Source organism: Ornithorhynchus anatinus, chromosome X1 (assembly GCF_004115215.2).
Source record: "Ornithorhynchus anatinus isolate Pmale09 chromosome X1, mOrnAna1.pri.v4, whole genome shotgun sequence".
NCBI lineage: Eukaryota > Metazoa > Chordata > Mammalia > Monotremata > Ornithorhynchidae > Ornithorhynchus > Ornithorhynchus anatinus.
In genome coordinates this window covers 79,409,642-79,427,928 of record NC_041749.1, presented here as the reverse complement: position 1 = coordinate 79,427,928, position 18,287 = coordinate 79,409,642, and the positions used below count along the sequence as shown (strand labels likewise).

General features: G+C 43.3%; 1 protein-coding gene across 6 annotated transcripts in view; it reads right to left on the bottom strand.

Annotated features, from left to right (window-relative positions):
• Window positions 1–786: 786 nt before the first annotated feature.
• The window catches only part of IQSEC1 (IQ motif and Sec7 domain ArfGEF 1), a 661,275-nt gene continuing 643,774 nt past the window's right edge, over window positions 787–18,287 (bottom strand). For 5 of the 6 annotated variants that reach the window (XM_029050996.2, XM_029050998.2, XM_029051001.2 and 2 more), the window contains 4 exons: window positions 14,801–14,962; window positions 13,981–14,157; window positions 6,794–6,843; window positions 787–5,374 (listed from right to left, as the gene is read on the bottom strand). In XM_029050996.2, the coding sequence (XP_028906829.1) occupies window positions 4,796–5,374; window positions 6,794–6,843; window positions 13,981–14,157; window positions 14,801–14,962 (968 nt within the window). In that variant the 3' untranslated portion in view covers window positions 787–4,795. The remainder of the gene's footprint in view (window positions 5,375–6,793; window positions 6,844–13,980; window positions 14,158–14,800; window positions 14,963–18,287) is intronic. The other variant, XM_029051004.2, reaches the window with a different exon arrangement.

Below are 18,287 nucleotides of genomic sequence, written 5' to 3'. Positions count from 1 at the left end.
GGAGCAAAGTGTGAGGATGGGTTGTAGTAGGAGCTCCGCAAAGTAAGGTAAGAGAGGGGAGAACTGATCAAATGTCTTATTTGGTAAGGAGTTTCTGTTTGATGCAGAGGTGGATGAACTACCACTGGAGGTTCTTGAGGAATGGAGAGACATGGACTGAATGGTTTTAAGGGCTCAAATTCTATTGATTGACTGAGTCAAGAGAGGAGATAAAGTTTGGAAATGGCAGAGGAAGCAGAGTTTCCTCCAGGTCTCTGTCTGCATTCCCCTCGACTAAGCTGGGTGCAGCTGCCCCACTTGTTCAGTCCTGGTTTCCCTAATATTTAGAATACTAGTGAGCGAGTCTCCCCCGCCCCCACTTCCCCACCCCCAATAAGTCAGTTTTCTCCCCTGGAAAAGAGATTCTAGAAAAATTTGGAAATTCAATGAACAAACCAAACCCATGGTTTTCCTGTTATGGGAATTAGGTTTGCTTCCTTTCTTATTTTTCCCAAAGACAGCTGCCGATTTGAAATAGCAACTAGCTTTTGCACAGGCTAGAAACGGAACACAATCCGAGGACCTTTCTAGGTTCAGAATGAAGGATTGTATGTAAGGCAACCTCTGTAGTGTCAGAAACTTGCCTCAACTGTTTTAATCCTTTACAATGAAACTTCAGTTTATACCTCCCCCACCAAAGCACTGAACTTCCCTGCCACCTTTTAAAGAATATCAATTTAAAAAAAGTAATTGGAGCAGTTTCCATTATCACTCCAGGATGGGGTTTAATAAGAAAAACTGAAAAAACAGAGTTTTAAATGATTTATTTGACTTCTCCACATGATCACAGTTATAGTTTTACATCGATAGGATCTGTTACTACTTACAAACAGAATGCATATTAAAATGAAAGCACTCTTTTCTTCCCCACAGTTACAAAATGGGTGTTGAGCCTCACCAGAACAGAAGCTTCTTGTGAGCATGATGTTTCTTGAAGTCTTTAACAGTCTGCATTCAAGACCTATTTCTAATAGCTGAATACAACTCAAAGCTGAATTCTCGTTCCTCGCAGGAGATAGGTACTGCATGTAACTTCAAAATGACTGCAGACTGAAGAGTAATCCTAATTTACACACTATATACAAATTTAGAGAGTTCTCTATTTCCCCTACTTGGTCCCATTTTCTTCCCATTTTCGCTCAAATAAATCTTGCAATTGGTTCCTCTTTTAAATATGTACACAATTACTAATTTTGCAGGCAGGAACTGCGATGATATTTTACAACGAAAACAGCAAAATGCATGCTTAACTGCAGAAAACACACAGTTCATATGGAACAGCAAGTCAACATCTAGAGAGTCATTGCTTAAATATCTGCTGCCTGACTCCAGCTCATTTTAACAAGAAACAAGAGGCTTCTGCTGCATGCAGTACATGATGGGAAAGTCATTCTACATTTGATGTCTGAAGACATTTTTAGCAATACAAGACATGTACATTATATTAGGATGAGCTTTATTTTTACATTGTTGTACATTTCATTCTTAAACTAAAAAAATACAAATACATATTGGATTGTTGTCCCAGAAAAGATTATTTTGTTGTTGCCTGTGCTTCCTCTTTTCATGTCAATTATGTCGTCAGATTAACTCATGGAAATTGAGAAGAATGTTCCTCGTGTATTTTGTACTGATGCTTCATCAATAGCAAAGCATGAGAAAATCCTTCCAATCACTAACTCTGCCTCCAGGTGAGAAAATTTAATTTTCCCCAGCAGCATATCTCATCAGAATCCTTCCATCTTCCCACTCAAGGCATGATGGATGGATGCTTCAATACAGCTTTTAATCCATGGTTTGTTCTGACATGTGAAGACTTGCAATCGTAAAAAAGCAGTGAACTTTTCACGGACATTTTGGGATATTCAAAGTCATGGTCAAATGAAAAACACTAGCCACTTAACTTTGCTTTCTTCAAGGAGAAGCAGGCTAGCAGTGAACTTGCCAAAACCTCAGATAACCGAGGAACCTTCATCTAGGTTCTTGATTTGAACCCAGAACAACATACGAGAGTGGAAAAGGGCCAGGGGGGAAAAGATACAAATATCTCAGTGTTCAATCTTTTGGGTCAGGGTGCTCTGTGGCATTAACCCATTTTAGAAATTATCCTCAACATGAACTTTCCCTTATTGGACATCTTCCTGGCATGTATTCTCTAGAGTCTCACTTTGAGCAGGGCATCCGAAGCCACAACTCATGGTTCTGGAGTGCAGAAGAAACCATAGAATATTACTCAGCGCCAAAAATACGTGCTGAAGCAAGGCACGGCTTGCTCACTGGATTGGCAGGCTTTTTGTTTTGTTTAGTTTTCCACATGACGTGGGTTCAGAAATAAGAATTTGGTACCAGTTACACATCTTTTCTGGAACAACCTACAAGTTACAGTTAAACTCTACCACTGGATGAAGAAAAGCTTACATATTTAAATGTTACCACTTTGCCTCAACTAATATCAACAGTAACACTGATATATTTTTCAAATATACAATATGTAGAGTGTAGCCTCACACTATTAGCATTAGATGACATGCAAGACAGTTCTGCTTTCCCTTATAGGAACACTATTCTTTAAACTGCAAGGAACAGAGTGCCTCAGGGAGCCCGTGGAAGCCCACCGTTAAGGTAGGCTGCAGAATTTAGGATAGTCCATGATGCCAAAACCCCTCAGCCCAAACCAAATAAACATTCCGCGTGTTCTTTTTCTCTTGTGAAAGAGCAATTTGGAGAAGAAGCCAAAGAAAGAAAAATTGCATGCTGGGGACAAACAAAGACAGACAGGTGGAAGTAATTCACTTTTCTTTTCTAAAGGCTAAACTCTTATCTTGCTGTATTTGCTCTCTATGGAGATTAACAAAGTGCTTCATTTGCAGTTTTGCTGGTATTGTGATATTAATGGCATGGCAAAAAGGGGGAGAACAGAATGGAAAAAAAAAAAAAAGACAAAAATGACAGAAACCAGGAGCGTCTCAATCTAGGGAGTTTTCACCCTTCCCATTTCTGCTGCCTCAGCATTGTCCTGCACCCCCTCTCCCACCAAGTTGAACTGTCCTAAGAAGAGCAGAGGTTTCTGGATCTTGGTGTCGTCCCCCCGACCCCTTCACGCAGAAACTTTTGGTCATCTTTTTAAAGGGGAGTTTGCACCTTGGTAGGTGCAGTTTGGAAACTTTCTTGGTTATTTATTGTTAAGGTGTAAAGGACTTCCAGTTGAAGTGGCTCAAAAATGCTGAAACTACAAAGTAGGCCTCATGTATGACTCAGGACAGAACCTGGAGGTACAGAATCTTGGATGGCTTTTAGCAGATGGCATCACTGCAAGACAGAAGCAACAGCCGCATCGCTTGATTTTACATGATGCCTTGCTGCTAAATTGGACTTATGGAAGGTAGGAGAGACTGAGCCAGTTGAGTGTTGCGGATGTACTTGTAAATTATGAGATCAGGTGGGTTAAAAACGAAGACACAGCTGTGTTGCCAGCGCATGGCTACATGGAATTATCAAGCAAGACCTACGACACCCTACACTACTAAAATGCTAAATTAAACCATCCAAGTTTAGAGAGGGTCAAGGACCTGTGGATCCTATGACTTGGAAACAAAATGAGCACGTTATGGTGTTAAGGAAACAAGGATGAATCTTGGTAGCTTTCATGTTGGAGATGAATGATTTTGCAATGTTGGGTATGCACCTCTCATGTAGCTCTATGTGGCCATTAATTCATAACTGTATAAAATAATTGTGGATCATGTAAATTCACAGTTATCACAGCCTTTAAAGTGTCTAAGAATTTGTGTAACCGATGCTTTAGGACAACCCAATGGTCATCCCATGTTGCTACTGTAGAGTTACTGCATCTTAACTAGTTTGCTTACCTGAAATAACAGAGCAGTTATAATATTGATTACTTAGGATATTATTTTGTTAATAAAATAAGGATTTATACAAAGCAATATTGGACTCAAACAGTTAGATGCTATGTTACTTGGCACATTCATTAATGATTGCTTAGAGTTTTTTTTTTAGCAAGTCCCAAAGGACTTTTCTTTTTATGAAAATACTGAAACGTCTGAAATTTGTTTCTAGCATTTTAAGTTTTTGGCCTACTCTTTCACACACTATTCATCTACTTGTACTGTCTTCCTATCAAGTAAGTGGAATTCCTTGTAAAGTCTATATTGCTAATTTTGTGGACTGAAAAGTTTGTTTTCCACACACACACACACACACACACACACATTACCTATACAGTATATTTATATATATTTATATATATTTATATTATATAAAGTTTACTTACGTACTTTCATCAACCATATCAGGTCTACTTATATTTTTGCCCATTGTCAATAAAAGAGCAAGAATGGAACAATATCTTTTTTTTTCCTTTTGGATCGCATGTCTCCTTTTCTAGGTTGGATTGTTCAATGAATGTAAAATCAGCAAGGGATGTGATGGGATAGGGAGTTGAGGGCAGGTGGCAAGGCCAATGATAAAACTGACTAGCCAAAACCCAGCCTTCCTGCAAGTGGAGGTGAGGAAGTCCCAGGGTGACGGTGCTATTTGGGAAGAGCTTTGCTTCATCAATCACCAACCCTGTGAACTTGTGGAAGTCAATTACACTGCCTGATTTCATGGGCTCAGAAATAAAGAAAAAAAAAATTTATAGAGATCCACCCTGGGACTTATCTGCCACTGGTTGCCTACCAGTATGCCTCTGGGCAATGTGTGTTTGAAACTACAGCCGCCAAGATGGCCCCCTCTAGACAATGGTGCTGATGCCACTGTGTTTGGGCTTGGTAGTGGTAGAAGCAGCAGCTTGCTGCCCATGGTGATGCGCCCCATGCCCAGAATGGGCAGGGTGCCCAGAGTGGGAGGCGGGCAGTGGCGGATGGGCATGTGAGGTGTGGGAATGTGGCATGTAGGGGGGGTGTGAGGGGTGGCCCCCATGGGGGATGTGGTGGTACTGATGTGAGTGCTGGGTGTGCTGTGGTGGGTGATAATGGTGGTGATGGTGGTATGGGGGTGGGTTCTGCTGCATGTGACAGTACTGGGCATGGTGGGCATGCACCTGGGCCTGGGTCTGCCCCTCGGCCGAGCTGGCGTGGTGCCCGGAGGAGGGGTGTTGGGAATGCTGCTGATGGGCAATCACCGGAGGGTGAGGAAGGGGCTGCGGTGGGCCGGAGAGCACGTGGCCCTGGGGAGGTGGCTTTCCCCTTTTACTACCAAATAAGGAGCCTAAGAGGGAAGAAGAATTAGGCATAGTCTGGTGAGGGCGAGATGGACACTCTCGGGTTGATGTAGCTCTTCGGCGCATGTGAGGACTGCTAATGATGGACCCCTAAAAAGGAAATTCATAGAAATCAACATTAAAAGATCTTCAAGTATCACGGCAACGAAAGAAATGTAAAACTTCACAAGCCAACCATCAAACTTCAGCTTAGCTGCCTGGCTATGGGAAGGTTCGGGCAAGAACAGCCTTGACCTACTGCTTCTCTCAAGCTAAGGTGGGGACACTGGCAGCCCGGTTAGGACTCAGAGAGTGAGTCACCCTAAAAGACCTGACAGTCCCCTCATGATGTTTCCTCAGCAACTTTTCGATTAAAGTTCGGATAAAACGCTGAAACAGGAAACAGACTCCTCAAATTTATTTTTTAAAGCTTGTGAATTTATTAAAAAGTCACCCATTTAAACAAATAAAAAAACCCAAGCCATGAAATTACTTTTTGCTCCAGATGTAACACTAAAATGAACATCATAAAATTTGAATTGACTACTAGGATTTCAAAAGAACCCTCTCTCTGCTATTAGTGATTTCATGATTCCAGAGTCCAGCTGAAAAGGGCCAAGCCCTTTCCAGTTTTGTTTGGATGATAAACTGGAAACCAATTCCTACATAAGTCTTATTGGTAGGAGCCTTTTGCACTTTTCTTCTGACCTACTGCCCCGACTTTTCCTGCCGTTTAGCCTTTAATTGTCCATTTAATCTTTGGGGTTTTAAAGACAATTATGGGGCAGAGGAAAACCTATGCTTGAGGGGGTGTGGGCGGCGGCAGGGGAAGGAAAAGAAACGAAGGGAGGAAGGGAGGAATGTATCTAGATTTTAAACTGCAATCTACCTCAAGCAAATCAAAGAAAGAAAATTAAAAAAATCTGCAAGCTGAAGTTAAGACATGAACAGTATATTTAAATGGCTTGAAGATGAATGAAATCTCATGAAATCCACATTGAATTCATCTATCTTATTCATTTTCTCCTCCCATGTTCTAGCTATGAAATTCCATGGTGTCATGACTGCAGACATTGAGCAATTTAACTAGAAAGTAAGCAAGGCAAATGGCTGAGCATGGAAGTCAATAGTTCAGCTAAAATGTCAAAACAGCAAGAACGGTGGGTGAGTGTGCCGCAACAAAGTCCTGGAAGCCAGGACTGGACTGAAATGGCGGCAACAGGACATATGTTCGTTTAACCATGCTTGCAGGAACAGAGGGAACAAGGGTTAGCTGAAACCAAAAACACAGAAACAAAACAACCCGGTGTTTCATCTAAAACAAGCCATTAAGTGGTGGTGTTTCTTTAAGCTTCATAAAATTACAGAGTGAGTAGCCTAGGCATGCATTTGATCTGAGGCAGGCAGGTTATAGATGTGTGAGTGTGTGCGTGTGCGTGTGTGTATCAGAGGAAGAGGAGGAGGAGCAAAATAAAGGTTGGAAAATGCACATCATCACATCCAGCTAGACATCAGTTGCTTCCTACTTACTTCCATATTGCTGTCTAGCGATCCTGCACTGCTGCGACGCCCACGCTTCCCTGCCCAGGACATGCAATACCATAGGTTAGAGACTGGAGACACGACCTGGCTCATCAATATCCTCTCTCTCAACCTGATCTACAACTGGAGCTCCTCTAACTGCAACTACAGAGGGCCCCGAGCTACACAGCATACGCAACAAGCTCAGCTAAGGTGGACGCTTTGAGCTGGAGGTCACTCTTACACTAAGGTTTTTGTGACTCTGCCTTGGTGAGGAGTTTCAGCTGGGAAGCATACGTCCATCCGAGTGCCAAAAAAAAAAAATTAAAATAAAAAAAAGCCAAAAATCAAAAGCTACCCTGGCTTTTAGCACCACCTTCCATATTCCACAGTCCATCTAGAGAAGACTGTTAGGAGGGTGGGAGCAGAGGGGAGGGCTGAGAAGTCATGCTCTACATCACTAGGCTATCACCCTGTGCAGCTTCTCAAAAGGAAAGCAAAGCAGTGTGGTTTTTTTTTAAAAAAAGTAAAAAAAAAAACAAAAACAAAAATATTGGGTGCATGTACTTTCCTCCAGGATTGGCAAAGGAGAGCAGATACCAATCCAGGTTGCCCTGGTTACAGGGCTGGAGAGGAGTGGGGCATGGGGTAGAAAGTTTTTTTATTTAAAAATCAATCAACAATTAACTCCTGCAAAAATACTGAACCTCAGTGGATTTCATAGTACCTTTATTTTTTGATGGTTAAAAGGAAACTAAACTTAATTAAAAAAAATTATTTCCATAACTTGAAAGCGTCACCTTGACATTATGGCTCCATGTTGTTTGTTGAGTTGTGCAGTGTCGTCTCAGAGGCAGGGTCAGAGCAGGCAGAACCCTGGTGTGAAGCCTAAGCTGGCTTGTCACTCAAGAGGGGTTTTTAAGTGGATGAATATCTGGCAGGCTGGGTAGACATCATGGGGACATGGGCAAGAGGCAGAGAAATCTATTCTGCCATTCATGTTGGGAAAGTCTATCAAAGACCAGCACCCTCCTCCCTAATTTTCTCCCCCCACCCACCACACAGGGATTCTGCCAGGACTTCCTAAAACCCAAGGGTCCCCCCCCCCCCCCCTTCCCCAGAACTTCCTTTATTTTCTTCTTTGTGACAACTCTCCCTCCAGGGCAAGAATGCTGAGCATAACCACTTCCTCTGCCTCTTCCACCCACCTGCCACCAGAGAGAGCACAGCCAGTGGCAGGACAGAAGACCTCAGTTTTACTCTCCCCTTGCTCAGAGATCACAGCACCAAGCTTCTACCATCAACCCTTGGAGGGGAAGACTGCTTTGGCAACACTACTTGGGCTTGGAAAAACCTTCATTATATCTTTCTCCAGCTGAGTGGGGAGCCCCTAAAACCATAAAATCTTGCAAGGAGAGTCTCTTTAACCCCAGCCTTGCTCCCCACTTTCATTTCCAGCACTCTAACGGCATTCGATCTGCAGCCACCATCCATTCAAAAATACTGCATTCCTTTTTTTTGTTTAGCCCCATCTTGCCAAATTCAAGCAAGTTAGCTGGAGACATTCAGGACTTTCAATGAGACATCCTGAGACTGCCACTTCTCAGGGGAACTGAAATGGTCGTCTCTGTCCAGGAATCTCGCCTGGAGGTGGGGTGGGGGATGGGGAGGAAAGGGTGAAATCTGTTGACTAAAGAGCAAGGAAAAAGGCATGGGTCAGCTTCCCCAGGTCCTCTGCTAGTTTCCTTGCTGAGTTAAGAGAGGAAATGAGGGCACAGCTACCCCCTTTCCAGGGAGCAGGGATGGACAGTCTCTCTTGGGGTGCAAAAATGAACATCTAGAAACTTTTTCTGAACTATTTAGACCCTGGAAAGAGTCCCTCATCTCCTTAACTCCCCTCCCTACTGTGCAAGGGAGATAGGAAGTCCTGAGAATCCACCAAACCATCAGAAGCAGAGAAAACACTGGGGCCCTCCCTGCACTGTCTGAAGGAAAGCAAACCGAAGCCGGAAATGAAGGCCAACATTGGGTGTCCAGTCCTCACCCTGTATATCCCCACTGCTTCTTTCAGAGGGAGAATCAGAAGTAATAAAAACAATTGGCCACACCCTTAGGTTAATCCCTATGGAAAAAAAAGTGAATCTGGCCTCAGAACTGGAAGAGACCCGAGAAGAGGAGTGAGGCCACGGAATCCATATTCTGGCCAAATTGGGCAGTTGCTATGTTTCAGAAGACACGGGAACAGAAGATTCCTTTTCCTGAATTATGATTGTCACAGTAGGTTTAGAGAACTGGAGGGTCTGGCTGATAATCTCTAGTCGTAATGAAGGAGACTTGATAGCCCTGTTCTTCAATCCAGGTTATGGCAGGATATGTTTGTTCCTCAATATATCTTTCTCCTCTGAGGTTGAAGGTTTTTTGGGCTTTTTTTTTTTGATAAAATGATAACAGTTAACTTCTCTTTTTTGCCTTCTTTTCTGGTTCCAATAATAATAATGATGATGATGATAATAATGGTACTTGTTAAGCACTTACAATGTGTCATATGCTGTTCTAAGCATATACAAGATAAGCCGGTTGGACACAGTCCCTGTCCCACATTGAGCTCACAGTCAATTGCAAATGACAGACTGCAGTCGCTGGCATTCTTTTTGGGAAGGATAATTCAGTAGTTACTGAAGAAGCACAAACATAACCAGGCACTTTCCTTCCCCTCACTGTAGTGCATATTCAAAAATGTTATGCTGCTAGCCAGGTAGTGAAAAGACTGGTTTGGGACCATTAGTCCCTTCTGCATTGAATACCAGTCACTGATTTGTGGGTATAGCTGCTTCTAAAATCCAAAAGTCTTTGTAATCTTCCCTTTCACCCAATGGATGAAGGCAGTTAAATTGTCTAGTAGCCTATCCACAAGGACTTAGTTGAGGTTCTTGCCAGCAATGACATATAGAGATTGAGTCCTTCTAGAGGTGTGGTGCTAGGTATGTTGTTTCTATGCTGATGGGTCCTATCAGCATGGATGCTAGCGATCCTGTCACTCTATTTAATGCTAAGTTTGGCTCACTGGTGAAACAGTTCAAGAAGTTACATGTGATGCCTGAGAGGTCTAGGTTTCAAAGACAGAAAAAGGGACATGGCCACTATCTTCGAGACTTTTTAGAGCTGGACGTCATATTGATATCCCACTCCAACAGTCAGTGTACTGAAGGACAAGCTGATGTTGACCAGGCAGCCCAATTTTTTATGGGTGCAATTTGAAGTCTTGTCTTTGAGGCGGGTAGGGGGGCATGGACCAGGAAAAGACTTAGTAATCAGTGGGCATGGACAGCAGGGTAGGCTTGTTCATCGGCTGGGTTTCTGAACTGGCTTCTCTAGCGTACCTATTAATTTATCACTGCCAAGTTCTTTTTCCTTTAGAACATCCCAGAGTTCCTACTTAAGTGCTCTGAATGCAAAGAAGGCTCAAATTTGGTCAACGAACAGAATGCTGCCTGAGTAGCACAACTCAATAATGGCTTTCATCTCAATGCCATTAATGGAGAACAGTATGATGGCATGATAGTTCCATCTTCAAAAACTTTCAGCATGGGGAACAAAAGCTTGGTCAGGAATTTATCATATTAACTAATAATAATTATGGTATTTTGTTTAGCACTTACGATGTGTCATGAACTGCTCTAAGTGCTATGGTAGAATCAAGTTAAGCAGGCCAGAGTCCCTATCTCACCTGGGACTCACAGCCTAAGCAAGAGGAAGAATAGGGATGGAATCCCCATTTTACATTTGACGAAACTGAAACAGAGAAGTTAAGTGACTTGTCCAAGGTCACACAGCAAGCAAGTGGCAGAGCTGGGATTAGAACCCAGATTCTCCAAATCCCAGGCCCATGCTTTTTCCAGTAGGTTATGCTGCTACCCAATATACCCAACCCTTCTTGAAAATTTCACCAAGTATATCTTCAAGATCTGGTGATTTTCAGTCTCCACAGCTTTGACTGTGAGGACAGTTGCTTCAAAATCTGAAGCGAAGTCTCCATTTTCTCCTTTTGGCAGGTTCTCTATGCTTCATGGGACCTTCTTTACTCTTTGGAGGTGCCATGATAAGTGGGTTTATGTTGTATTTAATCTGTTCACTCTTAGCGATTTCACCGATAGTGAAATATATTTATTAACTTGAACTTCATGACACCACAGAGATTCTTATAAGCATCTGTCAGGACCAGGAACTAGAAGAAATGCAAAGCTTTGCAGGAAGTGCAGGCAGATTCTTGATCTTTGGGTTATTCCTTATCAAACTAGATTTGGTAGCAATCCACTGCAAGTGTCCTCAGTGTGGATGGTCTACCTGGCAAATAGCATCTGGAGAATTGCCCACTCACTGTTTACATTGGTGCATTGCCAGTATTAGAGCCAGATTCTTCCCTGATCCAGAGTGTAAAGATCTCAGAAACTCCATGATTCTAGAGTTATCTGCAAGGTCAGGATGCTCTCAAGCAGATAGACTCCTCTTCCTGTTATGTCCAGATAACAAGCTTCAAATCCCTGACTCACTCTCTCCCCAAATCAATTACAAATCCACACTTAGAACTTACCTTACTGCATACTTCTTGCTATCTGCTAATAACTCCACAATAATGCCTAGATGAAGAGTTGATAATATCTGGTTCCTAGGGGCTCTTGACTTGGTGACATACTTATTTACTGCTTATAGTTGGGGCTTTCTTTAACCCACCTCCTTGGCAAGAACAAATTAGAATTCTTGTCTTGTGACCACTCCAATACAGAATATGGTATAAGGCTCTGACCCAATTTTTCCCACAGTGACCTAAATGAAATGGGATTTGGGCCCCCACCAAATAAACATCTCTGACCCCAGCAGTTTTGGCAGGGCCTAGGGAAGATGTTCCAGTACTTGTTGGCCTTCAACAAGTCACAGTCAGTGGGCTAAAGTCCAGGAATAGGAGCAGAGGGAGGAGAAGCCTTCCTCCTTCATTGTACTGTTTTCACGCTGGTCTAGTTCAGAGGTCGGCACTATAGGAAAAGAGTGATCAAAAGGGGAGCAGACAGGGATGGAATTATGCTGGTGCAGCTTGTAGGGACAGACACAGACAGACACACACACACATACACACACACACACACAATCAAGCCACTGATTTTTAGATTCCAGGCATATAGAAAGACCCCAGTCATACTTCTAGGTTCATATTATACATTTGAATACTAAACTCAATGATTTAGTCATCCAGAGAAAGAGTGGAAGTGCAAATGTCTTCCAAGAACCCACTCTCCTTTGTCCACTGTGGCTACTCTTTGGGGGTCCCAAGCTACATCGTTCTGCCCCTGGGACCGGAAGCACAACAGTATAAGCGACCTGTCCACACTCACACTAGCAAGTCAGTGGAGAGAGAGGGAAGGTCGGTCTTGGTCTCTAAGTCCATGCTATTTCTTTGAGCAACTGCTGGAGCAAAACCCCACAAACCAGAACCCATAATGATTATGCCCAGGAATAGGAAGGGGACTTTGTCAAATTAATCACACTGCACAACACCAAACAGAAGCTCCATAATCATCAGGGAGTGAAGAGCATTAAAATAAAGTTTAGGTCAGTTTACCAAATCCATTGATTAAACTCCTCATGTTTGTTAATGGATTTTTGTTTTCTACTATGAAAAATAAAACACCTTTGGAAATGAGCATGCCAGGAGCAAGGCATGTGCTGCGGATATATGGAATGGCATCATGATCAAGAAGAATTTGTCTGGCTGATGGCACATGACCCTTTAACTGAGCTCAGGTACATGGCAATGTAGGAAAGACTGGAATGGCAAATTCTATGGGATGAAAAGGGTTAAATCAGGGCTCGTGTCCATTAGTCCATAGGCAGGCGACACCATTTTGTTGCCACTCGGGGGACGGAAGGTAGCTTCTCTCACCCTAAGAAGAGCTCTGAAAATAAAGTATTGCCAACAGAGCTCTCTCTCAAATCTTGTACTGAAGAATATTTGTGGATATTTGAGGATTTGTGAAGTAGTTCTCTGACAGTGAAGCAGGTGGGGCTTTAAGGGAACGGTGGACTAAACCGAAAGCGAAAACAAACCAGTCTGTACTATACTTCTAGGTACTCAGTTCCCTAGCATGCTTTATATGGCAGCAGAGCTAGAACCTCCACTCTGGTACTTCAGGGAGAAGACATCTAAGGCTAGCTATTAAAGGTAGACAAAATATACAGTTATTTCAAAATTACAGCTACACTAATGGCACAGCAGTTACACGAGGTAGAATTAGGCATCACAGGCAGCTAGCATTGTTTGGTTCTTTACTTTCCCCTCCCTCTCTGGTTCCTATCGCTCAGGAAAGAGCATTTGCAACCTGGGAAGGGACAATCACCATTAGCCTGAAAGGAAATTGCATACTTCACATCCTGGGCACGGATTACACCTTTATCGGATAAAGGCGGGAGGGCCTGGGGATTGTATTGCTTTCTATAGGCTGCTAGCAAACAAATACAGAAACAAGAGGGACACGCCAATCACTCTTTCCACTTAGAAGTATAGATTTCTTTTAGCCAAACACCACCTGTTTAATTTGGTAGAGTCTGAATCTCAGCCATAACAATAGCAATAACGGATTACCCTGTACTTCAGGCAAGAGTCCTTTGCCGAAGGTAACCCTGGCCAAAAGCTGGGAGTCCCCACGAAGAGGGATGCATCCATCACCTTGGGGGATACAAAGCTTGGGAATTTAGTTTGGCTTCATTCAATTTCATTCATCAGTGTAATATGAGGGTAATGCTTAAAACACAAAGTACAGAGGAAGCACAGGGATCTGGTTCTCTCCTCCCTATTGGTCCATTTAAAAAAGTTTAAAATAAAAAGAAATAAAAGGACTAGAAGAAAGAAAAGAGGGCAAGCTGGGTTATTCCTAGAACAATTTTTCATCACTAGTCTTACGATTGGGTTCGGTATTCATTTTCCTTTCAATGTGCAAACAGAAGCTATACCTGTTTGGTGCTGCTTAATTTGAAGTCAAAAGAGGAAAACCAAAAGACGACTTTTTTTTTTAATGCACACAGCACACCCACACGCTTCCTGGGTTGCAGTTTTTCCATGAGCACAATGCATGCACGAACTGGCTGGATTTCTCAGAGTTTTGCATGCATTGGGCTAGGAAGGCAGGACTAAGCATGACTCTTACCCGCTTCAGAAAGGTCTCGGAGGGAGCTGCTGAGAGCACTTCTCTTCAGCCCTTCCCCAGTGGCGTAGCTGTCATCCAGGCAGGCCCGGTTCAGTGTCCCGTTGCCAGACTCCTTCTTAAGACTGGAGCACTGGGACATGCTGGGCCGGACCACCCCCTTCTGTTTCTCAAGTTCCGCTGCAACAGACAGAACCACTAAATGTTTCAGAATTTCTCACTTGGTGAATCCAAGCATAGAAGCCACCTGAATGCCTGAACTGACTGAGGGAGTGATATTCTACTTCCTGGAGGACACAAGGTCAACATGATGGTGGGGGGTGGGGAGAGGAGGGGTGGATTGTATAGATTTACAACAATCCTCTGTCCAGTTAGGCAACAGCTGCAGGGCAGGATGGAGCTTCCAGAGAAACCGAGGGGGGCAGCGCAGTCCACTCCAGAAGGGAAGGTGGGGGAGGCTAGTGGGTAGGACATAGCTATGGGATTCTGAAAACCTCCCAGCTCTGTTACACACTGGTTGCGTGCTCACTCTAGGCACCTATTTTTCAAGTGGAGTGACAAATCCTAGGAATGTTGCTAAGCTGAGAAATGAGTAAGATGCCATGAATTCTGGTGGGGGGAACAAAGGCGTGATGAGATCACAAGTTCTCCCTGTCTGGCCAGAGGATCCAGCTAATGCTTACTTTTAATGGCAGGTATAGACCATGTCTACTGACTCTGTTGCACTGTATTTTCCCAAGTGCTTAGTATAGTGCTCTGCCCACAGTAAGCTCCTAATAGATACCATTGATTGATTGATTGAGGTATGTACCTTTGTACTTACACTCTATTCTGTGCTTTTCCATCTCCTGAACTTCAGCAATAGATTCCCTCAAATCATCAGTGAATTTCTTTCTGTCCTGGGGGTTGGGGGCATTGAAATTTATTAACACTTTGATATCTGCTCCTGGAACAGCAGAAGTGAGTCGGATGCCATTAGGGTAATCTGAAAGAAAAGGGAGATAAGAGGAAAAAATCCATTTATGGTTTTGTTTCATTATTTCCCCTGTTCATCTTAAAGAGCAAAAGAACCCTCTGAAGTAGCTTCTTAGCACCATATTCAGGACTGGAGAGACTGAGGGATCCATGGCTTTGCCTTGTTGATCAAAAATATTTTACGATTCAGAGGATTTTATCATCTTCAAACATTTCATTTTCCTAGATAGGAGGCAGTGTCCCTGAAGGACCATTAGTAGCTCAAACCTTCACAGACAAAGTTACAATCCTGTGGTGCCAGCAATGCTAATCAAACACACTGCAAGAGTGGCCAGAGTCAAGAACAGCAGATTTAAATCAAACCACTTTAAGGAAGTTTCCTGTGTTATTAGACTCCTTCCGCTCTCCTTTTCTGCAACCCCCTATTCCCACACAGATTGTAGAGGAGGCAATGTGATGTAATGGAAAGAGCACAGACAGTACTGCATGTTGGAGGACATGGGTTCTAGCCTCAGCTCTGCCACTTGACTGCAGTGTGACGTTGTGTAAATCATCTAACTTTCTCAAGCCCCTGTTTCTCCCTCCTCTCCCCTACATCTCTCCTCTGACCTCAGAGCGGTGTTGTGAGGACAAAATTAACATAAATAATGTCGAAGTGCTTTGGCAATAAAAGCACTAAACTAGAACTAAGGAATGTCCTCCCAGCAGCTCAAATTCAATATGTCCAAAACTGAACTCATCTTCCCTCCCAAATCCTCTCTGCCATCTAACTTTCCGATCACAATTACCACCACCACCATTCTTCCCATCTCTTGAGTCCATAATCTTGGCATTTAATCATCCCTCTTTTTCAACGCCCACTCTGTCTGTTACCAAATCCTGTTGGTTCTGGTTTTTCCTCCACAACACCTCCAGAATTCACCCCTTCCCCTCCATCCAAACTACCACCATGCCGGTCTGAGCATTTGTCACATCCCACCTCAACAACTGCATCAGCCTCTTCACATTCTGCCCTGCCTTCATCCTTTCCCTTCTACAGTCTATATTTCATTCAGCTGCTGGGTCATTTTCCTAAAATGTATTTCTGTCTACATTTTCCCACTTCTCAAAAACCTCCAGGGATTGCTCATTCCTGTCTGCATCAAGCAAGAACTTCTGACCATTGTTTTAAAAAACAATCAGCTCTCTCCCCTTTACTTATCCTCTTCTCCTATACCACCCCAGATCACACACCTTTGCTCCTCACAAGGTGACCTACTCATGGTGCCTTCCTCTGGTCTTACTTGCTGCTGACCTCTTGGTCACAACCTTCCTTCTGCCTGGAGCTCCTTCTCTCTTCACGTCTGGCAGACCATTGTTCTTCCCATCATCTAAGCCCTTCTAAAAAATTCTCTGCTCTAGGAGGACTTCCCCAATTCACGTCTAATCTCCCCACCATATATCCCCCTTAACTGCCACTGCAGCACTTTTGTGTCGCCTATCCCGTAGTACATATCTTTATGCTATTATAACTATCTCCTCTCTGTAATTTATTTTAGTGTCTGCCCCTCTTGACAGTATGTTGCTTCAGAGCAGGGATCATGGCTACTAATTCTACTGTTCTCTCTCAGGCACTTAGGACAATGTTCTGGACATAGGAGGCACTTGAATACTATTGATTGATGCTATTCTCAGTTTCACTTGATTTCAGTAATTGAATTCTAACCTTACTGAAATGACAGGTCATATGCTTCTCCACAATTCCCTAGCTTTGGGCCCCTCATTCTACTTCTCTCCAAGTACCGTAAATTGATTTATGAAATCAAGTCACAGACACATTCTGTTATTGTTTTTGTTTTTGTCTGTCTCCCCCAGTTAGACTGTAAGCCCATCAATGGGCAGGGATTGTCTCTATCTGTTGCCAAATTGTACATTCCAAGCGCTTAGTACAGTGCTCTGCACATAGTAAGCGCTCAATAAATGCTATTGAATGAACACACCTACGCACTTATATGGCAATAGAGCCGAACAGCCCAAGAGTCAAGAGGCCCTGTAGGAATCATGGGGTTATACAAGTAGGCATGCCAGCCGGAAAGCCCAGATTCTGACCTTCTTGGGAGGATGGGGAAACCAAGGCTCAAGATACGGTCTCACATTTGGAAGAGCAAAACTGTCAGTGCCGAGTAAAAAAATAGGAGGTCTGTAGGTAGGGGGAAGGAGGGAAGTCCTTCTAGACTGTGAGCCCGTTGTTGGGTTGGGATTGTCTCTATCTGTTGCTGAATTGTCCTTTCTAAGTGCTTAGTTCAGTGCTCTGCACACAGTAAGTGCCCAATAAATACAATTGAATGAATGAATGAAGGGAGGTGCTTAGTTCAGTCTTGTGACTATCTTGAAGCCTGAATTCTGCTTCCTCTCAAACAAAACAGAACCACCACCTCAGGAAAGGCGTATATTTCGATTTACAGTTTGCAGTCTAGGATGGTTCTATCTGTGGCCTGATAGTTCGTTTGTGAATAAGCAATGAGCTAGTTTGCTTAGAAGTAGCTGATGATTCCTACTCCACTATGCCTCCTTCTTTCCAGTCCAGCATAAACATTTAGACTCCAAAAGGGGTGGGGTTTCCATCTACTGAGCCACAAAGGGACACTTCTACATCATACTCTCAGCAGAGCCCATGGTCTTGATAGAGCAATAAATTATCATGCTCATTAATTACCGTCTGCAGGCCAGCTGCACATCGGGCTCAGGGCACCCAACAGTTAGTCATTTGACTAACAGCCAGATGAGCTTAGACACTCAGATACAGAAATCTAAACTGACTGTAGATTGGCATTATTCATTCACTGTCATTCCTTCACCCAATAACATTATGCTAGGACCCTGCACTGGAAATAACAAGATCCTGTCTCCTCTCTCAAGAACATCACAAGCTAATGGAGGATATGGCATTAACAAAAAATAGGAAATGTACAAAGTAGTAGATTTTTGGGATTTGTTGAGGTGCAAGGACAGAAATACACACCCTACCCATAATTTAAAGGTAAATTTGGGAGTAGTGGGAGATCTTTGGGGGAGCTAGAAAGCCTGGGCTTCTAAGACTCAGGAAGACTCAAGGAGATCATGGGCTCTTAGTAGCTCTTTGGAGAAGGGGAGGTGCAAGAGCTTTCCTGACTGGAGAAATAGCGTGAGCAGTGGCTGGGTGGCAGGGGACAAATGTGAAGGAGAGTGAGCAGGTTGGCTGATCAAGAACAGCCTGCCTGAGCAAGTTTGAAAGGGGAAAATAGATAATGGAGGCTGGTATGGAGTCTTGAAGCCTAAGACTAGGAATTTTACTTTGCCTGTGAGAGGCTGGAAGA